General features: G+C 47.1%; 1 protein-coding gene across 4 annotated transcripts in view; it reads left to right on the top strand.

Annotated features, from left to right (window-relative positions):
* The window catches only part of NR5A2 (nuclear receptor subfamily 5, group A, member 2), a 128,727-nt gene extending 114,755 nt beyond the window's left edge, over positions 1–13,972 (top strand). For all 4 annotated transcript variants that reach the window (XM_010831079.1, XM_010831080.1, XM_010831082.1 and 1 more), the window contains exon 7: positions 10,765–13,972. In XM_010831079.1, coding sequence (XP_010829381.1) covers positions 10,765–11,012 — 248 coding nt within the window. In that variant the 3' untranslated portion in view covers positions 11,013–13,972. The remainder of the gene's footprint in view (positions 1–10,764) is intronic.
* The last annotated feature ends 963 nt before the right edge of the window (positions 13,973–14,935 follow it).

Here is a 14,935-nt window from a genome sequence, read left to right as displayed (position 1 = left end):
AACTGTATCCTGAGAAGTCGTCACGCGGCATCAACAGGAAGGCGCAGCATAAGGATGTGAGCGAAGGGGAAGCGCAGAATGGGTAGCAGTCCCCCTTCAGCTGCGGGCATCTGGTCCGTGGAAGGAACACACAATGCCAGTGGCCTGGACAGCGTCGGGGATGGTCTGGTTCTGCAGAGCGGTGGTTCTCTGGTCGTTGTTTTATTATGTTCAAACACCACACGGACAGTACAGTTTTCAGAGTTTAATTGTGGTGAAATACACAGCACATAAAATTTCTTGTTTTTCATCGAATTACAGTTGTGTTAATGAGGCTGTGTTAAAGTCTGCCGTACAGCAGAGCGGCTCAGTTGTACGTGTGTTCTTACATGCGTGTTTTTCATCGTCTTTTCCACTGTGGTCTACACAGGGCTTTGAATACAGCTCCCTGTGCTCAGCAGTAGGACCTCGCTTACCCGTCTGCTAACCCCAAACTCCTGATCCGTCCTTCGCCCTTGGCAACCACACGTCTGTCTACGGAGCATAAACTTTCTCACCTTCGCCATTTTTAAGTGGGCAGTTCAAGGATGTTAAGTGCATGTACACTGGTGTCCAGTCAGTGTCCCGAACTCCTTCCACTTTGCAGAACTCTGAACCCGCCAGACACCCTGACCCGCCGTCCCCTGGGCCCTGGCAGCCCCGAGGAGGCCTGCGCTATCTGTCCCTTTGTGACTGGCCTCTTGCACCCGGCACGGTGTCCTCAAGGTTCCCCCACGTCGTGCCCTTGTCAGAATGTCCCTCCTTCCTAAGCCGTCACTGTTTCACTGAATCTACAGATCCTGCTTTTTATTCCTTTACCCATTAACAGGCACTGCGGCCTCTGCGTATGGATGTACACACAACTCTTGCAAACATTGTAAATATTTTTAAGGAAAAGTAAGGCAGAAGGAAGGGCCAAAGTGATTTGATAGGGAGGCAGAGCTGTTTTAGAAAAAGTTGTCAGCAGAGGCATCCTGAGGGGGTGACGTGTGAGCAGAAACTGGGGTGTTCTGAGTTTCTGAATTTCCTGGAAAAAGTCCACAGGATCGAGAAGAACCATCCGGACTGTGGGAACAGCACGTGTGAGGTCCTAAGTCAGGAGCAAGCGATGAGACCAGCATGTCCGGAGAGGAGCCTGGCAGAGACGTGGGTTCGGGGTTAGACCGGGACGAGGATGTCGGCGCTGTTCTGAGAAGGGAATGTGCACGAGCTCAGGGGAACAGTGGTGTGTTTTGGCTGCGCTGGGTCTCCATTGCTGGCGCGGGCGCTCTCTAGCTGCAGCGAGCAGGGCCCGTTCTTTGCAGTGCGCAGGCTCCTCGTTGCAGTGGCTTCTCTCCGTGCGGAGCTCGGGGCCCTGGGCTCGAGGGCTTGGTAGTCGTGACGCAAAGGCTTAGCTGCTCCCAGGCACATGGGATCTTCCCGGACCAGGGCCTGAGCCGCGTCCCCTGCACTGGCTAGTGGATTCTTACCCACCGCGCCACCAAGGAAGTCCCCAGAATAGTGTTTGCTTTGACTATTTAAATGAAGCCATTTAAATAGTCATTTAAATAGCCATTTAAATAGCCATTAAATAGACCATTTACTCAATTGGTCTATACTCTGTAGATTCCCGACCAGGCTGCCTGACCTGGGTCAGCACCCCGCAGCCCGCTTTGCACCGTCTGTGAGCTTTGTGGTCAAGTCCACACAAAAACTACTCTCCTCCCCCTTGTAAAGGGGTTGCCACGTGGATGTACATCGATCCAGGCGCCGTTTTCCTAACGGACATTGTGTCCACTTTCTGCTGCCTACTAAACAGAGTTTGAAATAATTTGCGATTCAAGCCCAAAACCATCTCGGGGAATCAAAGCCAAGCCCGGACAGTTGAGTGAAAACGCAGCTGACCAGGTGGGCACAGAGAGATACACGTCACTACTTGTGTTCACGGCGCGAATCCAGCGCCTTCCTTCAAAGCTTGGACTCATAGTCACACAGCTGTGGACTCTTAGGGCTGGGGCGATGGGAGATGGTCAGGTGCAGCCCTTGCCCTTCAGGGACCAGGAGACTCAGGGCCCCAGAGACCGACGCGCCCGTGATCTCAGAGTTAGAGACAGGGTCGGGGCCAGAAGCATGACGTTTGGTTAGGGCGCGGTGTTCTTTTCCGTTGGGGAAAAAGCTGCTGCCCGTTAGGGGGGACAAACTCTGAACGCAGAGCTGACACACGCGTGGCCCCCGCAGGGGACGTTCTTTATGCAGCGGCGCTTCCTGAGCCTGCGCTTTCGGCAGCCCCGGGAGGCACTGCTTTTTGTGAAGTGTCATACATGTTTGGGGAAATTGCACTTCAAAATTAAGAAAAGAGAGTGGAAAGTAAGTCTCTAACTGAAACTTAGGGCTTGGCCATGTTTTCCTGAATATTCTTTGTGATTGAGAATGGGATAAATGTGCAAGGAATCCTCTACCTTTCTCTGATTTTGGAAAACATCAGAGAGACTGATTTGTCCATGAAACAGCCCCGATGTCAAGGGCTGGTGCGCAGAAAAGCCCTCCAGGAGGGTACTCATGACTCTGGTCTCTGCTCAGTGTCACTGCGACTGTTTATGACCATGACCTGGGGCATTACGACGACTAAGGTGTCTAATGCATAGATATGGCCTAGTGTTAAAGAGCCCACCTGTCAGTACAGGAGACATGAGAGACGCTGGTTGGATCCCTGGGTCCGGAAGACCCCCTGGAGAAGGAAATGCAACCCACTCCAGGATTCTTGCCTGGAGAATTCCGTGGACAGAGGAGCCTGGCGGGCTGCAGTGCATGGGGGTCACGAAGAGTTGGACATGACTGAAGCAACTTACATGCGTCAGTATGGGTGTCAGGGGTACGTGACTTCATTCACGTTCTCTGAAACGTGTTCATTCACAGACCTTGAGACCCTTTAGAAGCTGAGCTATTGGACCACCCGGTATGTCCCATTCCGAAACCACTTAGGTGGCAGGAACCTGGGGCTGTGTGACACATTCCCAGTCTTAAGAGGTCTGTGAAAACCTCCTTTGCAGGTTGACTAATGCGGCCGAATGTTAGCCACTCCCGCATTCTCTGGGTCTGTCCTTAACTTAGAAATCGTGGAAAAGCTATTTAATCTTTCCGAGTCTAAATCTCGTAACCCACAATGCCTTCTCACGAGAGAATCCTTGGCGAGTTGGTAGTCTCCCGACTCCCAGCCCCGGCCCCTTCTCGTCTCTCTCCACACACTCCCCCGACTCCTGGGGTTTCATCCTCACTGCCCACTGATGGCTCCCGCCTCTGGACACCAGTCCAGCTTCCCTGCTGAGCCTGGACCGCCCCCTCCCCCGTCTCCAGCCGTTCGCCCTGCATCCCTGGGGACGCCCACGTGCCCCTGGACTCACCACGTCCTGCGCCTCGTCCTCTCCTTCTGCCGGGGGGCAGGGGTGGAGGTGCCCACCACTCTCCCCCTGGACAGACACCCAGACCACCAGCCAGGGCCTCTGCCCTCTCCCACTCCGGAATAACCCGGGGCCGGCGCGCCCTGTGGCGTGACCGCCTGGATGACCTTCACGCACATCCCCACCGCTGTGGCCACCGAGCTTGCCACTGTGGTCCTGCACACACCCGCTGTTAACCACTCAGAGAGCTGACCGCGCCCTTCCTTCCTTCACATCTTGCAATGCTTCTGTGTAGCTTCCAGAACAAAAGACAGACTCTTTGTATAGCACCCCCCACCCCAAACTTTACAGTCCCCCCTTCTGTACCCGCTCCCGCCGCCGTGCCCACTCCCTGCCCCCCGCAGCCCTTCACAGAAGCTGAGCTGTTCCGGGGACCCATTCCCTGTCTCTGGGGCTCTGAGTGCAGCTTGCTCCTCTCACTTCCCCATGATGCTCAGCTCCCTCTGCCTCGTTTCTCGAAAGCTCTCAGACGTCACCTCCCCCGAGCACTCTCTTGCCCCTCGGCTCTGTGTGTGCCTGGGGCACCCACTGTTTGTGTCTAGCACTTGACCCAGAGTCTGTCTTTTATTCCTATATCTCCATCATCTCACGCACGGCTGAATGAATGAATGAATGAATTCATAGACGGTGTATACATAAAGTGTGAAGTAATAAAGCACGGTCGTGTGCTTTGTCATTTATAAAGCACCAGCTAGTTGTAAGGAGATCCAACCAGTCCATCCTAAAGGAAGTCAGTCCTGAATATTCATTGGAAGGTCTGATGCTGAAGCTCTAATACTTTGGCCACCTGATGGGAGGAGCTGACTCATTTGAAAAGACCCTGATGCTGGGAAAGATTGAAGGCGGGAGCAGAAGGGGACGACAGACGATGAGACGGTTGGATGGCATCACCGACGTGATGGACATGAGTTTGGGTAAACTCCAGGAGCTGGTGATGGACAGGGAGGCCTGGCGTGCTGCAGTCCATGGGGTCGCAAAGACTCGGACACAACTGAGCGACTGAACTGAACTGAGCAAGTTGTACAGGCTCATTTCTATGTACAAAAATAATACATATCCTGTATGCCCACATTTTTACATGCAGTTCCCGCCAAAGACTTGGATTTTCTTATTCTGTTGTTCCAGTCACTACGAATAGTTCGTGGCTAATAATCATACACATGTGCACACATACAGAGATTTAGACAAAGGACTTCAGTTCAGTTCAGTCACGCGGGACAAGTCGCGAGCCAGTTTAGAGGTAGCCCTCCAAAAGCCTCAAGGGGAAGCAGTATTCTCCGGATGCGAAGTGGTACCTCTTCCCCCCACTTTTGTATCTTTGAAAGGACTGGATGAGTTTTCTTTTTTTCCCCCAATGTGCAGAAAGTTAACAAAGATAATAATATTCTCCGGCCGTTTGAGCCCCCAGCCCCCAGCCCCCTTGCTCTGCAGAGAACCAGTCTCCCAAAAGAGCATGCTGTACGGGAGCCGTGCCATGTGGCAGAGACCAGGGAGGCAGAAACCGGCGTCTTTAGCTTCAGAAGGAGGCTAAAAGCTGTGTGCGACCAAAAAGCCAGCTGTAATGTATTCAAGAAGACCTAAGGGTTTACTTTCCAATAAGGATGGAAGAGACTCTGGGCCCCCACTGTGAGCTGATCGTCAGGCTGCTCCATATAACTAGTTGGTAATTAGTCCCTGAGTGAGTAAAGTGGAATAGATGATGGGAGATTGATACTTAGACGAGAAGCTGAAAATGCTTTTTTGCCGGTCATCAAAATTTAAAGGCGGGGGAGAAAGGGTCGGGGGTGCCTCTGCCTGTTTACGTACTGTTTCCGACTCAGAATTTGTAATGATGGGGTTCATTAACTTGCGTTTCTAAATTGTATTAAGATGAAGCTTACATCAGTTTCAAAGAAACGTGTAGCGTGCCAAACGCAGGAGGCTCAGGGATCCGGCGTGACGCCCCAGAAGAGCTGGCGGCGGATTTTGGTCTCCTGTCGATCTCCCCCAGCTGGGTCTCCTCAAACCCACGTGTGGGGCAAGGCTCTTTCATCTGGGAACTGAAGACCAAATCCCAAAAAGCAGATTTCCAAGGACCCCAGAACATGGAATAATTTGTCCAAATTTTGCTTTCTCATATAATTAGCTATCAGTTCATTCATGAACTTCCAGCGTTACGGACTCCTGCTAGAGGTGAGTTAAGACCCCCGAGGCATGCGAGCACCCATTCGTTACTTGTAGAGTGGGGCTTGATTGGTAAGGCGGCATCACAGAGAAAATGATTAGCGTTTTAAAGGTATTTCACGTTTAGTTTTTTAGGACAGGGCATGAATTAGCCTAAAAATGAATTCCACAGGCACAGTTAAATCTGGTCTCTTCCTGTAAGGTGCACACAAGTGACCCGCGTGAAAGAGAAAGTTCCAGGTCTTCGGAGACGTGGTGGCACTGCGTTGAGGCGCTTTTCGTCTCTGCTTCCTTGCTTTTTTGAGTTCACAGTTTCTGAAGGCTATGTTCCATCCTAGTTACTGTTAGTGTAACATCTGGCTGTGCTCCTGTATTGTAGGGTGTGTCTCGGCCCTCCCGTGTCCCTCTCCCCACTGGTAGCACCAGCTGGTTCTCCGCATCTGCAAGTCTTTCTCTTGGTTGGTGTTACGTTCACTGGTCTGCTGTGTTTTAGATCCCACGGATAAGTGATACCGCAGTGTGTGTGTCTTTCTCTGTCTGACTTACTTCACTGAGAATCACGCCCTCCAAGTCCACCCATGTTCCTGCAGATGGCAGAGTCTCGTTCTTTATAGCTGGGCAGTGTTCCATTCTTCACTTCAGTTCAGTTGCTCAGTCATGTCCAACTCTCTGCGACCCCATGGACGGCAGCACACCAGGCTTCCTTGTCCATCACCAACTCCCAGAACTTGCTCAAACCCATGTCCATCGAGTCAGTGATTCCATCCAACCATCTCATCCTCTATCGTCCCCTTCTGCTCCTGCCTTCAGTCTTTCCAGTATCAGGGTGTTTCCCAATGAGTCAGCTCTTTGCATCAGGTGGCCATAGTATTGGAGTTTCAGCTTCAGCATCAGTCCTTCCAATGAATATTCGGGACTGATTTCCTTTAGGATTGACTGGTTGGATCTCCTAACAGTCCAAGGGACTCTCAAGAGTCTTCTCCAACACCACAGTTCAAAAGCATCAATTCTTTGGTACTCAGGTTGCTTTATGGTCCAACTCTCACAGCCATACTTGACTGCTGGAAAAACCATAGCCTTGACTAGATGGACCATTGTTGGCAAAGTGTTCCATTATACATATACATATATGTATATATATGCATGTTGTTCAGTCACTCAGCCGTGTCCGACTCTTTGCAACCCTGTGGACTACAGCATACCAGGCTTCCCTGTCCTTCACCATCTCCCAGCGTTTGCTTGCACTCATGACCTTCTTTGTCGTCTGTTGATGGACCCCGAGGTTGCTTCCACATCTCAATATTGTAAAGAGTGCTGCTATGAACATTGGGGTGCGTGTGTCTTTTCCAATTATTGTTTTCATTTTCTGCAAGTACATACCCAGGAGTGGAATTTCCGGGTCATATGGCAGCTGCATTTTAGTTTTTTGAGAAGCCTCCATGCTGTCTTCCACAATGGCTGCACCAGTTTACATTCTCCACGTGGAAACGCCAAGTTCTGCCTGTCGGACGGGAAAGACGAGAAGGCGTGGGCACGAACAAAGGGCCATATCCCACACCCAGATGAAGGCGTGGGCACGTTCTCCCTAGAGCACAACTGACCCCCGTTGTCAGAACACGTGAACTGAGCCTTGGTTATTCAGATCATAAAAAGGCTCACCACTGGATTCTTGAGTAGAACACACTATTACATTTAAACTATTTTACTTCAAGGAGAGGTGTATAAGTCCATTTTTGAAAGCCAGTGTCAAGCTAGAAAAAGAAAGGAAATCAACTTTGAAGCTACAAAGCGGCTCAAGGATTTCCCAGGTGGCTCAGTGGTAAAGAATCTGCCTGCCATTGAAGGAGATGCGGGAGAATCAGGTTTGATCCCTGGATGGGAAGATCCTCTGGAGGAGGAAATGTCAACCCACTCCGGTATTCTTGCTGGGATAATCCCACGGACAGAGGAGCTTTACGGGCTGCAGTCCACGGGGTCGCAGAGAGCCAGACAGGACTGAGCACACAACAGCATAAAAAATATGTAGCAGCTAACGTAATAGGTCGTTTTATAATTAAGTGATTTTTGGACAAATACACCTAAATATAAAGCAAACAATCGGAGACATCTCTGGGGAGGCCTTGACTAATAGATAATAGTGCTGATCCCAAGATGCTGGGGAAATAAATGGACGGTTAATAAAAGAGGACAAGATGCTGTGAGAGGGACACAGAGCTGAAACAGATCAGCCGGAGCTGTGATTTGGGAACTTCTTGGTCAGTGGATGAGAGGAACTCAGTCAAAATGCTTTTCTTTCTTTCCTTCCTTCATTTCTTTCTCTCTCTCTCTTTCTTCCACTAGATAGCTTTAATATCAGAATCATTGCCACTGAATTACAAACTGCCTGTATAGACATAGAAACAGAGTGGACATGCAGTAAGTAGTACCTTTGGGACAACCAGCAACGTAACTTCTGTTATAGTTAATGATAAACACGTTAAACGGGATTTTCCTTCAGAAGGACAATTGCATGTGTTTTTAAACTTTAGGGTTTGAGATAGATGGAAAACGCATTACTGCTGGTTCTCTGCCCTGATGCTTTAGGAAGGACCAATGTCTGGAACCACGGTGTGCACCTCTGAAATTCGAACAGTGTGGCAGAGAACCAGGCTGACATGAACGTGCATTTTTCTGTCATCTGTCTTGGTACGGCATAATCAAGGGATTTCCAGCTGTTTACATCTTATAGTTTTGAACCAGATATAACTAATAAGTATCTTAATTGAATTCTAAAGACCTGAAGACTTCAAATGTTTGTCTGTAACAAGAGCACGTGATTTAACCAGAACTTACGATCCGTCCTTTGTCTTCTGTTTCTCAGCAGTTCATTGTGTTTTGTTTTGCTTTTATTAAGAGAGTGGCATAATTTATCACAGAAGGTTGAACCTTATTCTCAAAAAATACGTTTATCAAAAAAAGGTTTCAAAAACAACTTTCTGAAAAGACTATTATTCGTTTATCTTGCGTTTTATACTGTGCAAATTCCTGCATCCTCCCTATGAATCTTGGTGACTTTCGTTAGCTTTTCTTGCTGTGACAATATCTGTCATTGTAGCATAAAATAATACTTCGATTTTTTTTCCTATGATTGTGTTAAAATCACTATAACACTGGAATTTGCTTTTTTTTTTTCTTTCAACTTCTTAGTAGTATATAAAAGAAAAAACTAAATTATTCCTTAGGTTTTAGGCTTAAATGTTTTCTTTAGGTTGAGCGGGAGGGTAAAGAGAAGCAGCACTAAGAAGCTGGTCAGAATTCAGATGAACTGTTTTGGAATTACTGGTTCTCTGCCATGATGCTTTAGGAAGGACCAATGTCTGGAACCAGGGTGTGTGCCTCTGAAATTCGAACAGTGTGGCAGAGAACCAGGCTGACATGAACGTTCGTTTTTCTGTCATCTGTCTTGGTACGGCATATTCAGGGGATTTCCAGTTGTTTACATCTTATAGTTCTGAACCGGCTATAACTAGTAAGTATCTTACTTGAGCTCTAAGCCATCTTAGATGCGATAGATGGAAAGCGCATTATTAGCGGTTGTGCCACCTGTGTCGTGTCCGGTGGGCAGCACCTTGGAAGGCGAGGTGCCTCATCGGGTAGCATTTGTCTGTCTGTGCATCTCGTTAATAAGTAATAGCGTGTTTTTGACTCCCCTGTTGCACTTTGAAGTAGATGTGATCGTACCAGTGCCCACGCTATTTCGGTACTAATTCCCCACTGTTTTTAATTTGGGGCAGAGATTTGGGGACGGAATTGGGGAAGCATGCTTAATGCAAAGTTATGGCTCAAAACGTAAACACCGAAATCATCCTGGACACGTTTCGACAGCACATGTGAGGCAGCCTGTTGTCGCAGCGTGTAGAGACACCAAAGGGACCGTGCACATGCGTACAGACTCAGCCTCACGACGTACGGTGGCAGATACACGGGACACGAGTCATCTTGGTGACTCAGCGGGGTTTGGTACGTTTAACCTTTTAGCCAGGGTATTAGTTGGTGTTCTGTGGAATCGTTCTTATTTATTTTTGTCCAATTAGAAGACAAGCAGAGGGAGAGGTGCCTGCGTCTGTTTGCTTTCTTAGCACAGATGACGTACGTAAACACGTGCACACATGTCTATAGATTTCTCCCAGAGGCGTCTGTCTACACACCGTGAACACGTTGCACAGTTCACATAAACCAACTCCAGGAGAGAAATCCCACCATAACCGCTTGCCCCGGCTCAGGGTCTGTGTGTCTGTGTGTGTCAATCTGTCTTTCAACTCTGTTTCCCTCTTCCTCTACATTATGAGGACCCGCAGGGCGAGGATCCATAGGAGTCAGGCCAGGTGGATTGTCTGAATCCATCTCCTCTGTGTGAATGGCTCGTGTCTAGAAGGGAAAATCAAAAAAAAAAAAAAAAAGCAAAGTATCAACTGCAGAAACCACATTCAGGTTAAAGGGCACCGGCCATCCTGCTTGAACTCTGCCTAAAGGACGAAGCTTTCATTTGATAAAGATCATTAGTCACCAAGACATATATTTTAGAGAGTTCCCAGCAGCGACAACTCCGCTGGCAGTCACTGGAGTGTACCAGATGGTTCATTAGCATAGGCTAGACAAGTCAGAGGCTTTCAGAATCATTTAGAAAATGTCAAACAGAAACAAGAACCCTGTCACTTTTTATTAGAATTAACTACATCATAGCCTGGACACAGATTTCACCTTGGGTCAGAAAAATTAATACAGAGTTCCGTGCACCGTGTCATATACTGGGTTAAGATCAGTCTTCCTCAGGGGACTCATTTGCTGGCAATATATTACGATCCTTCTACTTTCGGAATCCTCAAACCTTTTCTTTTGTGAGATATGAAAAGAACTGACCTTGCTCAAAACCCACTGGTGTCTAGCTGACCAGAGGCACAGGCAGAATTTCCACAGGACATTGTCCTAAAGCACGTTTGTGACCGTCTGCTCAGGCAGTCTCCATGAGTGGGGCTGACTGACCGTCTGGCGGGGCGTCAGGTGGGCTGAATGTCAGGAGGAAAAATGCAACCCTGAATTGAACAGGCTGCTATAAACAGGGATTAAAACACCATTGAAATATTGTGGTTTTTTTTTTTTAATCCAGATGTCAAAAACTTGGAGAACTTCCAGCTGGTGGAGGGCGTTCAGGAGCAGGTCAACGCCGCCCTGCTGGATTACACGCTGTGCAACTACCCGCAGCAGACGGAGAAGTTCGGGCAGCTGCTGCTCCGCCTCCCGGAGATCCGGGCCCTCAGCATGCAGGCCGAGGAGTACCTGTACTACAAGCACCTGAACGGGGACGTCCCCTACAACAACCTGCTGATCGAGATGCTGCATGCAAAGCGAGCGTGATCACAGCCGCGGGCTCGGCCTCCCAACAAAACACAGAGATGGGTGGGGTGGGGGAGGAGAAGAACAGGAAGAAAGGGAAAAAAAAATACTCTGAATGGCTCCAAGCAACATGAATTAAACACTTGGTTTAAAGATACTGAATTTAATAAGGCATAGTAGTCAAGTGCTGAATGGCCAATAAATGATGTATCAGGGTATTTGTATCGCAAACTGTGAATCAAATGTGTCACATCCCCAGAGCGTTCTGTGCAAAAGACACTGGAACGGAGTCGACTGAACCCACAGACGGACCCCAACACCGTGTCAGGCTGGAAACGGACAGACGCTTTCCTGTATATTGAAACCGATCTCCGCTGTGAAGAAATCTAGGAACTGATCTATGCTATTCGTTAGGCTTACGTGGCAGGGAATTTGAGCTTACAGAATTCCTCCGTGGTAAAGCGGAACTGGAACCATCCTCAAGAATCCATCAGCTGCACCGATAACAGCCCTCTCCTCTTCCTTCCAAGGACCCGGCACCTTCTGTCCTGGGATCCCGGAGTCTGTAGCGAGGACCTGTACTCAGCTGCACCCCCCAGGAGCTCCGCCACCAAACCTTGAAAAGCCTATTCTTGACTGTCTGTATCTTAGACCTGCCAACAGCTAATAAGAACAGTCCATTGATATGTGAGCTTGCCATTTTGACTATGTTCTGGATTGTTTTGTCACGTGTTCATAATGTTTGGGAAAAAAAAAAAAAAAAAAGCAGGCAGTGTCCCTCTTCTGATCCTATTACAAGCGTTCATTAATGTTAAGGGCAGCGACTACAAACTTGTAAAGCTTTAGCTTTAGCATTACTGGATTTCATAAAAAATCCCAGCAGAAAGGCTTATTAGGATACATCAGCCTTTTTAACCATCAAGGTTTGTAGTTCATTAAAAAAATACAATAGGAAACATATTTTGCTGGAATGTCAAATAGTCACCGTTCTGAACAGGAAAAGAACACGGAAGCATGTTAAGCTATGCAAAATCAAGGCGGGGGTGAGCACACACGATGAGTGGCGTGTTGCAATTGATCATCCCCTGAACGCAGAGAGGAAACGGTGAGCCTGGAAAGATAGCAATGTGCTTCAAATCTTCCCCAGTAGGGAAGGGAAGAGAGCGATGGTGACCTTTCTGAGTCACTCTATAGACCAAAGTCTGCTATAGAACAAATACTGGAGGACAGAGAACTGCGAAACAGTCTCCAGACCCCGCTGTCAGTATTATCAACAGGCGATGCCAGAGATAAAGAAGTCTTGCCTTACTTCACAATTCTCAAAGGTAGCAGATGTGGATCAACACTTGTTTAAAATAAAGTATTAATACTTTAAAGTCAAATGAAATAGAGTGTTTACATTCCTTAGGGCCTCTGGGGGGCAGGGGGGGACTGTGATGTGACGAAAGAGCTGGAGTAGCAATTTCTTAATGTTATTTTTCTGATCGGTAATTATTTTTAACAGTACTTAGTTATTGTATGTCGTGAGACACTAAAATCAGAAACGGGGATCTCATTTAGATTTTAATTTTTTTTTTTTTTGAGATTATTGGCGGCACAATCACTTGTAGAAACTGTAAAAACATGAAAGTATCTCCTAGTCCCTTAATTTTTTCATAAATGTTTCTGGCTTTTGAATAGTTTATTTATATTGTATATCATAGGTTCAACTGTAGACAATTATGATGCTAATTTATTGTTCCTTGGTTTCGCCTTTGTCTAAAATAGAGCCAAGGCTGAAGAAACCAAATCTGTGGTTCATTGTAGCATGTCAAGTTAGTGGGACATAGTTCAGAGACAGAGAGGCGTCTTAATGAATTTAAATCATTCACTTGATTAAATGTCTGTAAATCTTCATGGTTCTTACCGTAGTTTATTTAATGTCTATTGTAAATTATGTGACTTGTAGCTCCCTCTGTTTTCTAGTAAATTTAACAAGGGTGGAGTCTTATCTGGTTTTCTTTCCAAGCGTTGTAAGTTGTATACCAAAGATATTAGTTATTACTTCTGTGAGTACAGAGAAGATTATTTTATTATTTTTATTAATCACCTCTAACACACGTCCAAGTGAAGGGTACCCATAGCTAAGCCAGGCGTCCATAGCTCGTCACTCAGAGGTCACCTATGTTGTCTCCATGGCTCAAAGGACAACAGGAAAATAGTTGATCAGTCCATACCCAAAGCAGTAAATAGAGCAGCATCTTTACTCTCCCCAAGTTGGAAGAGAAAAGTGTCGGCAGTTTATGAGATGGCTCCATCACTGTATATGGAACACGGGATGAGACGATTTCTAGATCTGGGACATAGTTGTTTGGAGGGTGCTTAACAGTGCAAAAAAAAAAAAAATTTTTTCAAAAACAAATATATCGATCCCAAAAGTCCAAGTTTTATTTTAAATGTACAGTATTCCCCACTGATATTTTATCTAAACAAGGCCACATATTATTGTGTTGTTAACCTAATAAATTACATCATGAGAACACTTAGAAAGATGGGGACACAGAGACTTCAGCCACGCTGATGGTGACACTAAAGACAGAAGCCGACAGAGTGCTGCTTGGCGTCCATGGCGCGTGCAGACTTTCTCTAGTGTCTGCCAGTAACTGGGTTTCAGCCAGACACTGACTTATCCTCTGCCTTATCAGCTGTAGGATTTACTAGGAAAGGCAGACTCAGATATGGAGGTTCAGGGCTTGGCCGGGTTCACTGTCATTGGTCTATGTTTATAAACAGACAATCTGTCACATCTGGGTATTTATCTTACGGATCTTCTGCTGCCCCCTGGATTTGAATCCACGCGATGTCGAGAGTGTGAAGTCAGTTCCTCGTTGACGTTACTTAACTGTATCCGTGAAATCAAATTGTCATGTTGGTTCTTGCCAGGAATTTCTCAACAAAATGGAATTTTTTTTTCAGTATTTCAATAAATATTGATATGCCCAGCCTGATCATTTTTAAAAGTTTTTATGGTGTCCTCATTCTACAGGGTTCTAAAGCATCTAAAGTAACTGAGATCCTTGACTAGGAATGGAGTCAGAAGACTTCCACATGCACAGACATGCCTCAGGTGGCCCACTGTCCTCAGTGGGAAATGAAGCATTGAACTCAACCTGTGCATCACCTCTCCATACATAAAATACAGCATTTTGCATCACTCACTGTTACAGCTGACAGCAATATCCTATAGTATCTGTCTTTGTAGCCCTCCCTGTGCCCTAGTCATTTCCCCAGGTGTTCGGTCAATTCAGTTGATCCTTGGATCAGCTCCAGAGTCTGACTCAATGGACACGAGTTTGTGCAAACTCTAGGAGATGGCGAAGAACAGGGAAGCCTGGCATGCCGCAGACCACGGGGTCGCAAAGAGTCAGACACGATGAGCGACTGAACAACAACAGATCAGCTTCACGAGGTAGCATCCTCTTCCTGACAGTTTCTTGCTCAGAGTGATGTGTTAGTCAGTGGGAATTGTGGATCCAAGACTCAGAAGCCCTTAAACACAATACTGCATTTGTCTCTGGGCCAGGATGACACTTAGGATTTGCTTCAAAAGGAAAAGGTATGTTAGACAAAGTCAGGCATCTGGTACTAAGTTATTGGTATTTGATATAAATTTTATCAATGATATTATCCAGATGGTGCAGTGGTAAAGAACCCACCTGCCAGTGCAGAGATGTAAGCAACGAGGGTTTGATCCCTGGGTGGGGAAAGTCTCCTGGAGAAGAAAATGGCACCCCGCTCCAGTATTCTTGCCTGGAAAATCCCATGGGCAGAGGAGCCTGGCAGGCTACAGTCCATGGGATCACAAAGAATTGGATGCCATTGAGCAACTACCCACACAAAGGATGCCAAAGAATCAGAACGCCATACCTAAGGTCTAGTTGATTATGGAGCTAAGATTTTTGATC

Source organism: Bison bison, unplaced genomic scaffold (genome assembly GCF_000754665.1).
Source record: "Bison bison bison isolate TAMUID 2011002044 unplaced genomic scaffold, Bison_UMD1.0 scf7180017864524, whole genome shotgun sequence".
Classification (NCBI taxonomy): domain Eukaryota; kingdom Metazoa; phylum Chordata; class Mammalia; order Artiodactyla; family Bovidae; genus Bison; species Bison bison.
This window is presented reverse-complemented; position numbering and strand designations above follow the sequence as displayed.